This window comes from Eptesicus fuscus, chromosome 4 (genome assembly GCF_027574615.1).
Source record: "Eptesicus fuscus isolate TK198812 chromosome 4, DD_ASM_mEF_20220401, whole genome shotgun sequence".
Lineage (NCBI taxonomy): Eukaryota > Metazoa > Chordata > Mammalia > Chiroptera > Vespertilionidae > Eptesicus > Eptesicus fuscus.
Window position 1 is genome coordinate 11133221 of NC_072476.1, and position 14012 is coordinate 11147232.

The 14012-nt window shown below is 54.3% G+C and overlaps 1 protein-coding gene across 2 annotated transcripts in view; it reads right to left on the reverse strand.

Moving 5' to 3' along the window:
• The window catches only part of UNKL (unk like zinc finger), a 46230-nt gene that overhangs the window by 21052 nt on the left and 11166 nt on the right, over positions 1–14012 (reverse strand). For both annotated transcript variants that reach the window (XM_008146367.3, XM_054714583.1), the window contains 6 exons: positions 12710–12886; positions 12170–12303; positions 7218–7353; positions 6327–6444; positions 3443–3527; positions 2588–2673 (listed from right to left, as the gene is read on the reverse strand). In XM_008146367.3, the coding sequence (XP_008144589.1) occupies positions 2588–2673; positions 3443–3527; positions 6327–6444; positions 7218–7353; positions 12170–12303; positions 12710–12886 (736 nt within the window). The remainder of the gene's footprint in view (positions 1–2587; positions 2674–3442; positions 3528–6326; positions 6445–7217; positions 7354–12169; positions 12304–12709; positions 12887–14012) is intronic.

The window sequence follows — 14012 nt, forward strand, 5'->3', positions numbered from 1 at the left end:
TCCAGGACCCCTCAGGGGATGTTAGAGAGCCGGTTTCAGCCTGATCCCACAGGCCACTCCCCTTGGGAGGGCGCCAGATGCAGGGCCCATGGCTGGCGAGTGCTGCTGCAGCAGTGCAAGCCTGTCCCGATCAGGACTGATTGGGCACGAGCCCGCGGCAGGCACAGTGGGGCTGGGATGAGTGGGAGTGGCAGGTATGAGCTGCAGGCAGCATTGGACTGTGGGTTTCGGCCCGATCCCTGCAGACCACCCAGAGGGATCCCACCCATGCACGAATTCGTGCACCAGGCCTCTAGTAACATAGAAAAAGCATTCAGATCTGGTAGCTCTGCATCGGTTCTCCTGAATCCATTTCTTACACCTGGACTTTGATCTTTGACCTCCAGGCTAGTTTGTGTGAAGGTAGTATGTCAGCTCCATGTACCCTGAAGCCACAACGGGGACAAACCCCAGACAAGCCTTTCACTACAAGGGTCCCCTTCAAGAGCTGGGGAGTTTTGGGAAGACTGACACCTGAGGCAAAGAATGACTTAGGGCAATCCCCCACCCCCACCCCTCTCCTTCTAGAATATCACCTCTTTCTTTTGTTCTTTTTTTGTTAATCCTCACCCGAGGATATTTTTCCATTGATTTTTAGAGAGAGTGGAAGGGAGGGGAGAGACAGAGAAACATCGCTATCAGAGAGAGACAGCGATTGGTTGCCTCCTGCACGCCAGGGCCGGGAACCTGCAACCAAGGTACATGCCCTTGGTTGGAATCAAACCAGGGACCCTTCAGTCCACAGGCCAATGCTCTGTCCACTGAGCCAAACCAGCTAGGGCGAGGAGACCAGGTATTGAGCCTGCAACCCGGGCATGTGCCCTGAGTGGGAATTGAACCAGTAACCTCTTGGTGCATGGGCCAACACTCAACCACTTAGCCATACCGGCTGGGCTCAAATCATTTTAATGAACACTTCTTAGAGGATTTTAGCTTCTTCCTCATTTTTCACTCCCAGCCCTTGGGTCCATGTGAATTGTCTCATGGAAAGACAATCAGGGCTGAGTCCAGCTAGAGAGGTGGTGGCTGCATGTGTGAAAGCACAAGATGCCACTGCTGCCCGGCTGGTGTGGCTCAGTGGTTGAGCGTCAACCTATGCACCAGGAGGTCACGATTGGATTCCTGGTCAGGGCACATGCCAGGGTTGCAGGTTTGATCCCCAATAGGGGGTGTGCAGGAGGCAGCCGATCAATGATTCTCTTTCATCATTGAAGTTTCTATCTCTCCCTCTCCCTCCTTCTCTGAAATCAATAAGAATCCTATCCAATAAGGAGGGAATATGCTAATTGACTGCCCCGCCCTCGAAGATGGCAGCACCCACAGCCAATAAGGAGGGAATATGCTAACTGACTGCCACGCTCTCAAAGAAGGCAGCGCCCACAGCCACAAGATGGTGGCGCCCAGTCCCCTAAGCCCCCCAGCAGTCCAGAGCCAGCCTGAGGTGCAGGCAAGCCTCAGATGGCGGCTGCCCAACCACCCGGGGGCGCCCGAGACCCAGGTAACCAGGGCCAGCCGAGGCTTGCACTGCTGGCAGTGGCAGCAGCAGAGGTGTGATGGGGCGTCGCCTTCCCCTGATCACCGGGTCACCTCCTGTCCCTGAGGGCTCCCGGACTGTGAGAGGGGGTAGGCTGGGCTGAGGGACCCCCCTCCAGTGCATTCATTTTCATGCACTAGGTCTCTAATATATATATGAAAAGAGATGCCACTGTTCACTTTGAAATGATTAAATTTGCGTCTGTGAGTCTCTCCCCGATGTAACGGAAGACCTGTGGGGTGGCAAATCCAGGTGCAGCCCCTCCTAAGTGCTGGAGGGGCTCCGAGAACCCGGACCCTAAGTGCCAGGCCTGACCCAGGGAGAAGAATGGGCTCGCCTGCAAGAGCAGCCCAGCTCGCTGCCCAACTGAAGGGATTCAGCCTCGTCCGCAGCCAGGTGCCACTTTCTTGGTGACTCCAACAGGACAAAGGAAAACGCTCATGCACCCACATCACCGAGCTCGCCTGAGGAAGAGGGTCCTCTGCCCTCTCAAACACCCCGCGTGAGGGCATACATGAGGAGCCACGACCTTGTCAGTGAGGGCGGGACACAGGTCTGAACCCTGTCCTCACCAAGGTACTCTGTCCTCAACGACATGAAGGTCCTAACCCATCTCTAGGCCAGACCCCCCATCTCTCACTGCCCCCGCAAACCTTTAGGACCACCCTGACTGAGACCTGGGGGTGCTCCCTGTCAGGGACCGGCCCACGCCCGCCCTCAGCCGGCACCTCCCCTCCCAGGGGGCAGACAGCCCTGAGAGGACCCTGCTGGATGGGGGCCCTTTCTTTACCGTCAGCCCAAGACCGTGCATTCATGTGCGGACAATATGTGAGTGCCTGGCAAACGGCAAGGCCCACGCCAGAGCTCAGCCACGAACCCTCTGGAGTCTTCTAGGCACCGCCAACCCCAAAGCAGATTGTCTTAACTGCGTTACTCAGGAAGCACAACCATCTGCCCCTTACAATGTGAGTCAGCCGCCCACCAGGCAGCCTCCTCAGGACGCCATCCACTCACGTTTGCAGGTGGGCCGCTGCTGGCCGTGGAGCTGCTGGTGGGCGTGAGGTCTCGGCAGCCCCAGTCGTTGGCCATTCCCAGGTTCTCTGGAGAGAAAGGGAAAGCAGGCTTTGAGTGGGCCGTTGGCTAACGGATCCCCTACAATTAGGGAAGAGCCTGCACTGGCCTCATGAGAGGGTGTATGAAACACCACACGAGCTGTCAGGTGACAGGACCCTCCAGTCTTCGGTGTGAGACGCGAATGATTTGAGTATCAGAAAACAAAGTAAAATTTCAGCACTTTCAGGAAACAAATGCAATCACAACCCTTTGGATGAGGTACCCACCCCTCCTGCAGCCCAGGGCGCCTCACTTGGCACAGTCACGCGCTCCCTCACTCTCCCCATTGAGCCACCCTCCCCATTCAAAGAAAAAACAGAAAGTAAAACTGGAGTTGGCCACGATACACACACACCTGGATCCCACTCGCAGGCTTTTAGGAGGAAGCCAAGGAGCACCAAGGGGGAGGGCAGGTCGGCGTGCACGCCCCCGCTGCAGAGACTCGTTTCTGCCTTTGGGAACATTCTATGGGCCCATCTGGCCATCAAAACTACCCCCAACCCCGACCCACAAAAAGAACAAAACCGTGCCAGTGCCAGCCACTGTACTCAGGAGCCCTGGAGGCAGGGCCCCTCTGGGCCCCACAAGGCCCAGCCTGCTCCCACCCCAGGAGCCCTAAAGGCTTGTCGGGCGCTCCCACCTGCTCCCCATCCTGGGAGCCTGCTCAGGGTGAACAGAGTCAGTGAGCCCGGGAGCTGTCTCCCCTGATGGGTTTACGACAGCTAAGCCAGAGCCCATGGGGCGTCCTGTACTTACTTTCCACATGTGCGAAGGCACAGAAAGGACCCCGAGGGCAGTAGCCGGTTTGGCGCATGTCGTTGCACTTCGTAGATTTGTAGATCTAGGAACAAAAATAAAGTGAAGAGACTCGATTGGAAATGGGTTTCCGTGGGAGCCCAGAGAGGATGCCCCACACCACGGAGAACAAGCCCCCAATCACAACGGGAGTCCAGTCGTCAGAAGAGAGGGATGTGGGCGTGGCCCCTCCCCTGAAGGCCCGTAGTCCCGAATCCCCTCCTCTGCACAGGGCCAGCCAGTCCGGGGAACGAGGGCCTGGAGAACCTGTCCTTAAAGTCACACAGTCAGCTTCTCCACCTGGCGTTTTCTGAAAGATGCACCTGATTTAGTGCCTGGTACACAGCAGGTGCATTTCAAGAAATGCCTATTAAATGAACACGTGTCCACTCCATGATTAGACCCAATCCACCCCACTTGGGTCGAAGATACTCTTGTGCCGTCAACAACACCGGGGTCTGGCCCCGCAGCACACGGGACCCAGGAGGAGCAGACCAGCCTCAGGGCTGCAGATGCGCCTCGTGGGCGTTGCTACGGCAGGATCTCTGCACTCCTGCCCAGACCCCGCACCGACACCTCACCACCCCTCCTTCCTTCCCCACCTGCTCAGTGCCCTGGCCTCAACTGTCTGCTAGGCAACCACACCAACAAAAACAATTGCAAAGGGTCTCAAATCCACATCATTGTCTGTGCATTTTAAAGCACAGCACTTTCAGGAAACAAATGCAATCACAAGCCTTTGGATGAGGTACCCAGCCCTTCCTGCAGCCCAGGGCGCCTCACTTGGCACAGTCACGCGCTCCCTCACTCTGGTGCCTGCCTTCACGCCCAGGGCAGCCTCTAGTGCACACAGCGCTAGGCTTGCTGGTGCGCAATGACCCGAGAAAAGGTCATGCTAACTATTCTGAGTTTTGTCTTGCTTAAGCGTCAACAAATGTAACGTATGCACCAAGGCGTGTGTGTAAAAACAGATGGCAAACATCCCAGAGCGGTGTGGCTGCAAACACCACAGGCAGGCCTGAAATAAAACCAGGTGCCAACGCCCCAAGGGTGCCACTGGTTCATCTTTCTTCTTCTCTATTAAGTCACAACATTAAGAGTAAACACAGTTAAGTAAAAATTCACTGGTGTCCACCGGTTTTAAGTCCCAATTCTGCACCTACATGAGCCATATAAAAAGAAAAGCATGAGCCCTGACCGGTTTGGCTCAGTGGATTGAGCGTCGTCCTGCGTACTGAAGGGTCCCAGGTTCGATTCCGGTCAAGGGCATGTACCTTGGTTGCAGGGACATCCCCGGTAGGGGGTGTGCGGGAGGCAGCTGATCAATATTTCTCTCTCATCGATGTTTCTAACTCTCTATCCCTCTCCCTTCCTCTCTGTAAAAAATCAAAACAAAACAAAAAAAGAAGAGCAGGAGCCCTGGCCAGTGTAGCTCTGTGGTTGGAGCACCGGTCAGTGCACCAAAGGGTCGTGGGTTTGATTCCTGGTCAGGGGCATGTACCTGGATTGCAGGTTCGGTCCCTGGTCCTGGGCAAGTGTGGGAGGCAACTAATCAATGTGTCTTTCTCACATTAATGTTTCTCTTTCTCTCTCTCTCCCTCCCTCCCTTCTCTCTATTTAAATCGATTGAAAACTGTCCGTGGGTGAGGATTAACGAAACAAACAAAAAAAGGAGAGCGTGAGTTTGGGAAAGAGGCAAGAACCACAGTGCTGAGCCACAGAAATGAATGGGACAGCCGTGACCTCAGGGTGCAGAGCCAGAGGCGAAGTGAGACTTTTTATTCAAGCACTTCTGGTGTGAACAAGCACAACATTTTTTCTGCGTTTCCAAACTCCAATGAATAAATGATCATGTGACTAGAAGAGGAAAAAATAAAAACTTGAGACTGGCTGTTGTGGGGCCTGAAATGCAGGTCTAGGCTTGAGAGAGAAGGCCCGGAGGTAAGGCTAGAATTTATCCAAGTTCACCACACAGTCCAATGTGCGAGCTCGGCACCAGCTCAGTGCCGTCCTCCCAGAGCCCGGGGCAGCCCTGTGCCTGAGGAGGGCAACTCATTCCCGACCCCTCCTCTCGGCCCCTGGAGTTCAGCAAAGGAGCCCACCCCTCAGTTCACAGGCATCAGCACACACACTACCACCCCTGTGGGTGGACCCCCTCCCGCAGCCCAGCCCCGGCCCCCACCCTCCTTGGTCCCCATGCTCCCCTGCTAACTCAGGCTCTGAAGGGGGCTTTTTGGCTTAGCGGTTTTTAACACAAATCCAAGTGAGCTCTGGCTGGCTGAGCAGGCTCTGGTGGTCACACCCTGCACGACCCAAAGGAAGGACTGACCTTGACCAACTCCTGGGAGGTGACCTCGGTGCCCCTAGAACGTCTTGCCTGGTAAGTGTCTGTTTACCTGGCCTTGGCCACACTGGATAATAACCATGTGACCTAGGGTGGGGGCCCTGGACCCCACGGCCTCAACTCGACCCCGGCCAGCTACGTCTCCACAGTCGACCCCCAACAAAAACCCGAGACACCAAGGCTCAGGTGTTGTTGGCCACACTGTGCTGTCACCACAGCCACTGGGAGAAGGGAGTGCGGTCCGTCATTCACTGGGAGAGGGCAGTGGAAGCTCACGCCCGGCCTCCCCAGGCCCTGCCCCCGGGGGACCCTGCCCTCTGCTGACTTCACTCTGTACCCTTACAGTGTAACGAACCCTAACTGCGGACCTAATGGCTTTGCTGAGTCCTGCGAGTCTCTCTAGAGGGACCCCCAAACATAGCAAGGAGCCACCAGACCCACCCTCTCCAGGCTATGGCTTATGCTGACCGGAGAGCTGGAACCCCGCCTCCCCGCGCGTACCTCAGGGTGGAACTGCTGCTCCGTGCGTGAATGGCAGTACTGACAGCTGTCCCCACTGTCACACCTCGAGGGCTCACCCCACTCATCGCCGTGCTTCACGCTGGGGCACGGAGTGGACCTGGGCGACAAGGGGGCGTCACAGGAGGTGCTAGAGGAGACCAGCTTTCTGCGTGCCGTGGGTGCTGGTCTATCTGCCTGCCGCGGGGCCGCCTCTCAGGATGGTGCACCCACAGGCCCAGCCCCTGGAGGGACCGTCTCTTTCCCTCTGAGGACAAGCAAGAGCAGGGCGAGGGCCATCCGAACCCAGAAAGCGCTCAGGAGTCCCGGGGTTAATTTCCACAGAAATTAAAGGGAGTCTACGTCGGGGCTCCCCACGCTGGCGTGAACAGCATCTCGGCGAAGCTGCCGGACCTCCTGAAGCCAGGAGGCGGCGAGCCCATCTTTTCTCGAGGCGTTTCAAAATTGGATGTGAGACTTTTCCCTACAATGTGAAAAGTCGAACCCAAATCCTCCCTTTGTCATGTACTTGGCAGCATTATTGTAACTTGTTTGGTTTCATAGAAAAAAAAAATACCACCAGTGCTAAATAAGACTTTTGGTTTTCTTGGTTTTTAAAATTTTTATTTTCTAACCCTTTCAGATGCATTAAACTCACTTTACCTTCTCAAGCTATATTTGGTCACTAAAACTTAGGCTTTCTGTTCCTTGACTGTGAAATGACTCAGAGAAAGAAGGATGACGTAGCCAACCCTCCACAGCGGATCCCTCAGGCCAGGGAGGTGGCACCAGGTAAGGAGAGTGGCTCTCTGCTCCAAGGAAAAGCTGGACACGAGCTCAGGGCCTGAAGGAGGATGGAGGCAAAGGCCCGGGGGCCTAGGTCACGGGGCTCACCTGTACTGGAACCTCCTGGGGTTCCGCCGCCTGTCCCTGCTGTTATGGTAGTGGGGACACGCATAGCCCTGGCGACAGAGGCGTGGAGGCTTCGGGCACTGCTCGGTCTTGTAGCTGCCCAGCACGAAGTTGGTGTCTGAAAAACAGGAGTCCACATGTAAACGAACACACGCATGCTCACAGTACATGTGCTCCTGGCAGCACTGGTCACATAGCCAAAGGATAAACACCCACGTGTGCGTCCACAGAGGAACGGATGAACAGTGAGCTCCATCCGTACAGAGGCACGGTCTTCGGCCATACACAGGAACGAAGCCCTGACGCAAGCTACAGTGTGGCTGAAGCTCAAAAACATGACGCTCAGTGCAAGAGGCTAGACACAAAAGACCACGCATGTGTGATCCACTTACAGGAAATGTGGAGAACAGGCAACGCCACAGACAGGAAGTAGACCTGTGGTTGCCAGGGCTGGGGGAGGGGAGTGTGGGGAGTGACTGATGATGGCTATGGGGCTGCTGTGGGGAAACCAGAGAGGGTGTGGAACCAGGGAAAGGTGGGGGTTGCACATGTGAATATACTATACACCACAGAAATGCACACTTTAAAATGGCTCATTTAACCCTGGCATAAACAATGGGCTTTGGTGATCATGTGTTGACACAGGTTCAAGACTGCACCGAGTGTCCCTCTATGGTGGGGATGAGGGCAGGTGGGGGCTCTCTGTACTTTCCACTCATGTCAAACCTAAAACTCCTCTAAAAACTAAAGTCTATTTTTTAAATGATTAAGTCCATGTATCTGGATTTTATCTCCAAAGCAAAAACACACAAAAAGCCACCAGGGCCATTTAAAAGCAGTAACCAGCCCTGGCTCGTGTGGCTCAGTGGATAGAGCATCGGCCTGCGGACTGAAGGGTTCAATTCTGGTCAAGGGCACATGCCCGGGTTGTGGGCTTGGTCCCCAGTGGGGGGCGTGCAGGAGGCAGCTGATCAATGATTCTCTCTCATCATTGATGTTTCCATCTCTCTCTCACTCTCCCTTCTTCTCTAAAATCAGTAAAAAATATTTTTTAAAAAGGCAGTAACCAATGAGAGGATTCCTAAAACTCCTATCCTCTCTTGGGCTGGTTAATAACTGATACCTTGCCCTGACCGGTTTGGCTCAGTGGATAGAGCGTCGGCCTTTGGACTGAAGGGTCCCAGGTTCGATTCCGGTCAAGGGCATGTACCTTGGTTGCGGGCACATCCCCAGTAGGGGGTGTGCAAGAGGCAGCTGATCAATGTTTCTAAGTCTCTATCCCTCTCCCTTCCTCTCTGTAAAAAATCAATAAAATATATTTAAAAATAAAAAATAAAAAATAACTGACACCTTATTACATATGCTGGGTTTTATCTCAATTACAGCTGACATTCAATATTATTTCACACTAGTGTACAGCACAGTGGTTAGGCATTTATACAATTTACGAGTGATCACCCGGTAAGTCTAGCACCCCCCTGACAGCAGACATAGTTGTTATAATATTGACTATATTCCTTATGCTGTACTTTATATCCACTTGACTATTTTGTAACTACCAACTTACTTACTAATATGCTGTTGTCTTTAAATACATTTGCTCAGTGGGCTGAACACTGGTAGCTGAGGAACCAGCAGGAGGGAGGGAGGGACGGGGGGAGGGGAGAGTCCTGCCTACGGTGCAGGTGAAAGCAGCAACCCATGCACAGGGCACATTACAGGGCCATACCATCCGCCCTGGCCATATTCAGCTTCACATTCTTCTTACATGACAAGGGACGCTAGCCACACCGCAGGGCAGAGAGAGAACAAGAGGGGTTTGGGCAACAAGAAAGCTGACTTTAAGAAAATAAAAATTCTAAGACACTTATTCACAAGTATTGACCGAGTGCCTGGAACAGATACGAGGTCCTGTGCTAAGTGGCAGGAAACACACATAAATGAACTGCATGACAATAACCGTGAGACACAGAGGCTCACAGACGTCCTTCAGTAGGTGAGTGGTAAATAAACCACAGTCCATCCACACAAGGGAATATTATCTTACCTAATAATAGACAACCATGTAAATTGACCATACCTCCGCTACGCCCACAGCCAATCAGGAGTGAGTATGCAAATTAACCCAACAAAGATGACAGGTTAATTTGCATATGCAGGCCAGAGAGGGCTGGGGCACCTGTTATGAGGGGGAAGGAGGGGTGGCAGAGGGAGCTACAGGAGCGGTGCTCCTTGCAGGCTCCCATGTGGCTCAGGAGCGAGGACTTGCAGGCTCCCGGGCAGCCGGGAGGGAAGCCAGGGGAAGAAAGGCCTATTCTTGCACGAATCTCGGGCCTCCAGTTCAGTGATAAAAATAAATGAGCTATCAAGCAATGAAAAGACATGAAGGAACCTTGAATTCATATTACTAAGTGAAAGAAGCCACACCTGGATGATTCCAAATCTATGACATTCTGGAAAAGGCAAAACTACCAGAGACAAAGCAATGGAGTAAAGATCAGTGGTCGTCAGGCCCATGTGGCTCAGTGGTTGAGTGTCGACCTATGAACCAGGAAGTCATAGTTCGATTCTTGGTCAGGGCCCGGTCCCCAGTACGGTGTGTGCAGGAGGCAGCCAATCAATGATTCTCTCTCTCTCTCCCTCTCCCTTCCATAAAATACATTTAAAAAAAGAGCAAAGCTCAGTGGTCTCCAGGGGGTGGGGGACAGAGGGATGACTAGGCTGAGCAGAGAATTTTTAGGCCGTGACACTACTCTGTGCGAAGCTACGTTAACAGATACACATCATTACACATTTGTCCAGATCCAGAGCATGGACAGCACCAGGGTTACCCTAAAGTAAACTGTGCAGATTGATAATAATGCGTCACTCTTGGTTCACCAACTGTAATAAATGTACATCAGTGCAAGGTGTTCAAACTGAGGGGACCTGGGAGAGGGCATGAAAACTCTGTACTACCCGTGCAAGTGCAAGTTTTCTATGAACCGAAAACTCCCCTAAAAAATAAAATCTATGGCCCGAGCTGGTCTGGCTCAGTGACTAGAGCATTGGCCTGGGAACTGAAAGGTCCCAGGTTCTATTCCCTGTCAGGGCACATGCCTGGGTTATGGGCTCGATCCCCAGTAGGGGGTGTGCAGGAGACAGCCAATCAGTGATTCTCTCTCATCATTGATGTTTTTATCTCTCCCTCTCCTCTCTGAAATCAATAAAAATATATTAAAAATAAATAATTAAAATAAAATGAAATCTACTAATTAACAATCAAAACCTATGGGTGAAAAACAAAAACGTGGAAAGACAGTGTGCAATGGCTCTTCTGAAAAGGAAGGTGGTTTCAGCGCCACTGGTGCTGTCTAGAGCAGCGGTCGCCACCCTTTCGGACCTCACGGACCACCAGTGGCCCGAGGACCGCTGGTTGGCAACCGCTGATCTGGAGCACTTGGAAAACAGAAGCCAGAGCACCTGAACCAGACAGACACTCCTGACCCAAATCCAGGTGCAGGCACCACGGGTTACTCTGTAGGGCCCGACGAAGCTTCGGGCCCAGCCTGGCCATCACCCCCTCCCACTCTCCTTCCTCGAGCTCAGCCCCTGATGGTGACGGGGACCTTCGCCCACACCTGCGCTGTGAACCGGAGCACCGGCCATGCAGGTAGAAGTCAGGGATTTTCCCATCAGGGAGGCCTACGAGCTGGGAAACAAGAAATGGGACGTTCTCAAAGGCATTTTCCAAAAAATCAAAAAAAATCCCGAGTGAAGCACTTGTCCTCGATGCTGGCAAGCAGGGAGCTGTGGGCACGGCACACAGCGTTTCCTCTGTGGGGAGACTCTGCCCCAAGCAGTGACATCACAACACGGGAGGAGCACAACAGCACACGCGGTCTCCCTGAAACTTGGAGCAGGGTCCCTGGGCCTCCTCCACATCCCAGACAAGGCCTCAGTGCTGGTTCAGCTGGGGGCCCAGTCCCGAGTCCTCGGTGCTGGCCACGCAGGTGCCACACACAGTGCCAGGGCCAGAGAGGGGGAGCAGGAGGCGGGAGGGGAATCCGGAAAGGCCCGTGACCAATTTATCACCTTTATTAACTCATCCCTGAAACCGCAGCCCCAGCACAGACATTCTGTGAGCAGAGGAACTCACGGCTCATGTGACTACAGTCCCGCAGCGTTGTTCATGCATGTGAGAGTCAGTGAGGGAAGTTGGGGGAGACACAGCATACTTAAGAGGGGTTTTCTTAAACCCTCACTGCTCTTTGGGATGCTCCGGAACAGGCAAATCCAGAGACAGAACACAGATTAGTGGGTACCAGGGACTAGGGATGGACTGCTTAATGGGGACCAGGTGTCCGTCCAGGGTGATGGGAATGTTCTGGAATTAGAGAGTGTTGGTCGCACAACACTGGAAATGGGCTAAATGCCACTGAATTGTTCACTTTAAATTGGTTAAAATGACAAGTTTATGTGATGTGCATTTTACAACAAAAAAAAGATTTCACTGCCCATAGCCATCATCTGTGGAGGCTGCCAGGGACAGGGCCCCACAGTCCCAAAGGATATGGCCATATTTCAAACAAACCCCCAGGGACCTAAGGCTGCTGATCTGAAGGCCACGCAGAGGCCCGCAGGGCAGGGCAGGGCAGGGAGCGCCATGAACAGCAAGCCAGTTCTGGGAGGGCCCATCTGGGAAGGAGCTGTGCCAGCTGTGCAACCTCCCCCCCGAGAAGCCGTGGTATGAAGCGGCCGGGGGACCAGATGCCTGGGTTCAGACCTCCTCAGTCCCCACAGCCCCAGGACTGAGGGTCAAGTACTCGACTCAATGAGTCTCCGTTTCCCCATCTGAGCTACAAATGAGGGCAATGAGGTCCACTGTGGAGGTCACTGTACAAACAGTGATCAGGGCTGCCCCTGCCCACCCTCAGGGGCGGCCATGGGGTTACCTTGCCACCGGGGGTCCTCGCCCAGGATCTTCTCGATCATGGCCTGGCTGGCTAAGACCCCAGGCTGCAGATCAGGGATGCCATCCCCACCGCCGAGCTGGCCGTTCTGCAAGGCTTCCTGGGCCTGCAGCTCCCTGCGACCAAACAACACATCGATTATGGCTCTGGAGAAGGTCCCAACGCTCCCCGAAGGTGAGAGGATCACTTGGCTCTATCACTTTAAGGAGCCCCTGTGTGTCCCTGGAGAGGCTGGCGGCCTGGAGGGCTCAGGACAGCATCCTGCGTCCCTCTGGCACACCCCTGTCCTGGGACAACAGTCTTGGCCCAAATCCTAACAACGTAGGAGCTGGGTTGTGTTGAGTAAGGATTCGCTCATCTCCCTCACCCCCTAGTGAGCTCCATGTTGCACGAGTCAGAGGAAGGAAACTTTTTAGAATAAAATCAAAGCCCAGGGAAAGAGCTGCTTAGGACCAGTGACGCCTGAAACTCTGGGGAAGTGAGCTGGTTCCCCACCTGCCCAGGGCAGGACACCCCGCTCACCTGATGTCACACACAGGGGGCCGCAGGTCCAGGGGACCGTGTGCGAAGGCGCAGTGCAGCCCGTTCTTCACGCAGTGGCCCCGGGCATCGGTCTCGTGGATGCACGTGCCGGTCTTGTAGTAGCGCAGGTGGTACTTGCGCTCTGTGTCTCCCGTTGTCCGGTGCAGGTACGGACACCTGGGAAGCAGAGGGGTGACACAGGCCGTCTGGGCCTCAGGACCTGGGGACAGCCCTCAGCGCCAACCTGCTCCACTTCTCATTAGCACCCGGCCAGCAGCTGGCCCTTTCCTTCCTTCCCTCAAATACCTGCCCTCCCCGAAGGAGTAACATCACCGGACAGACCACTTGTCCCTGATCGGGAAGCCTTGCCCAAGGCACTCAGACCCCCACACATCCCTCAGTTACACATGGTAGAAAAACACAACACCGAATTTCCCTGAAAATCATCCTTGATAATTTTTTGAACAAAGTGTGGAACAATGAAGTTCACTTCCAGGACTCAGCCATGTCACTCATGTTTCCTGACAAGCGTTATCAAATAAAGAGTGGGTGGCCGCTCCCATCCCCCATCCAAGCGCTTGAAGGAGGGAGGGTAGGAGTCTGGGGAGAAACATGGGAGCGGCTATGGCTGGAGGAGGACGCTGGTGGGAGACAGGCCAGGAGAGAAGCGAATGGGGATGGAGGGACAAAAGGGGTAGTCACACAGGCCATGTACAGCTGAGAGCCGCTCGCTCCCCGAGAGTCACACACGGCTCCCGAGCAGTGAGCTGGCCTCATGCTGCAGGGAGGCAGCAGCTGCAGAAGTGGTTGAGAAGGATTCAGTCCAAGTGCAACATGGGGGACTGAGCCTGCCTCGAGGTTGGTCCCCCCGACCAGAGCCACAGCAGGAGGGGAAGAGAAACACAAAGGATCCATGTGGCAATGACCCCTTGAGCAGGCTGAGAGTCAAGGCAGGGCCGGTTGCTACAAGTCCCCAAATCAAAGGGCAGCGAGGCGTGGGAAAGGCCCACTCCCACCTGCTGTCTGGCAGGCTGTGGACTTAGACCTGGATGCTGGGAGGCCCTGTGGGTATGGCTCCCCACGCAAAGCACAGATGGGTGGCACTTTGTCACCTTACAGGACCCAAAGGTAAAGTAACAGATGACTGAGTGATCATCCATTCTAAACCCTTATCTTACGAGGACACTAAGGCTCAGAGTGCAGACAGCTCACCCCAGACCTAACTGACCACCTGGGTGGGCAGGGCATAAGGGGAGACAGACACATGGTGCCAGGTAAGTCCCAGGTCACTGGAGCCAGCCAA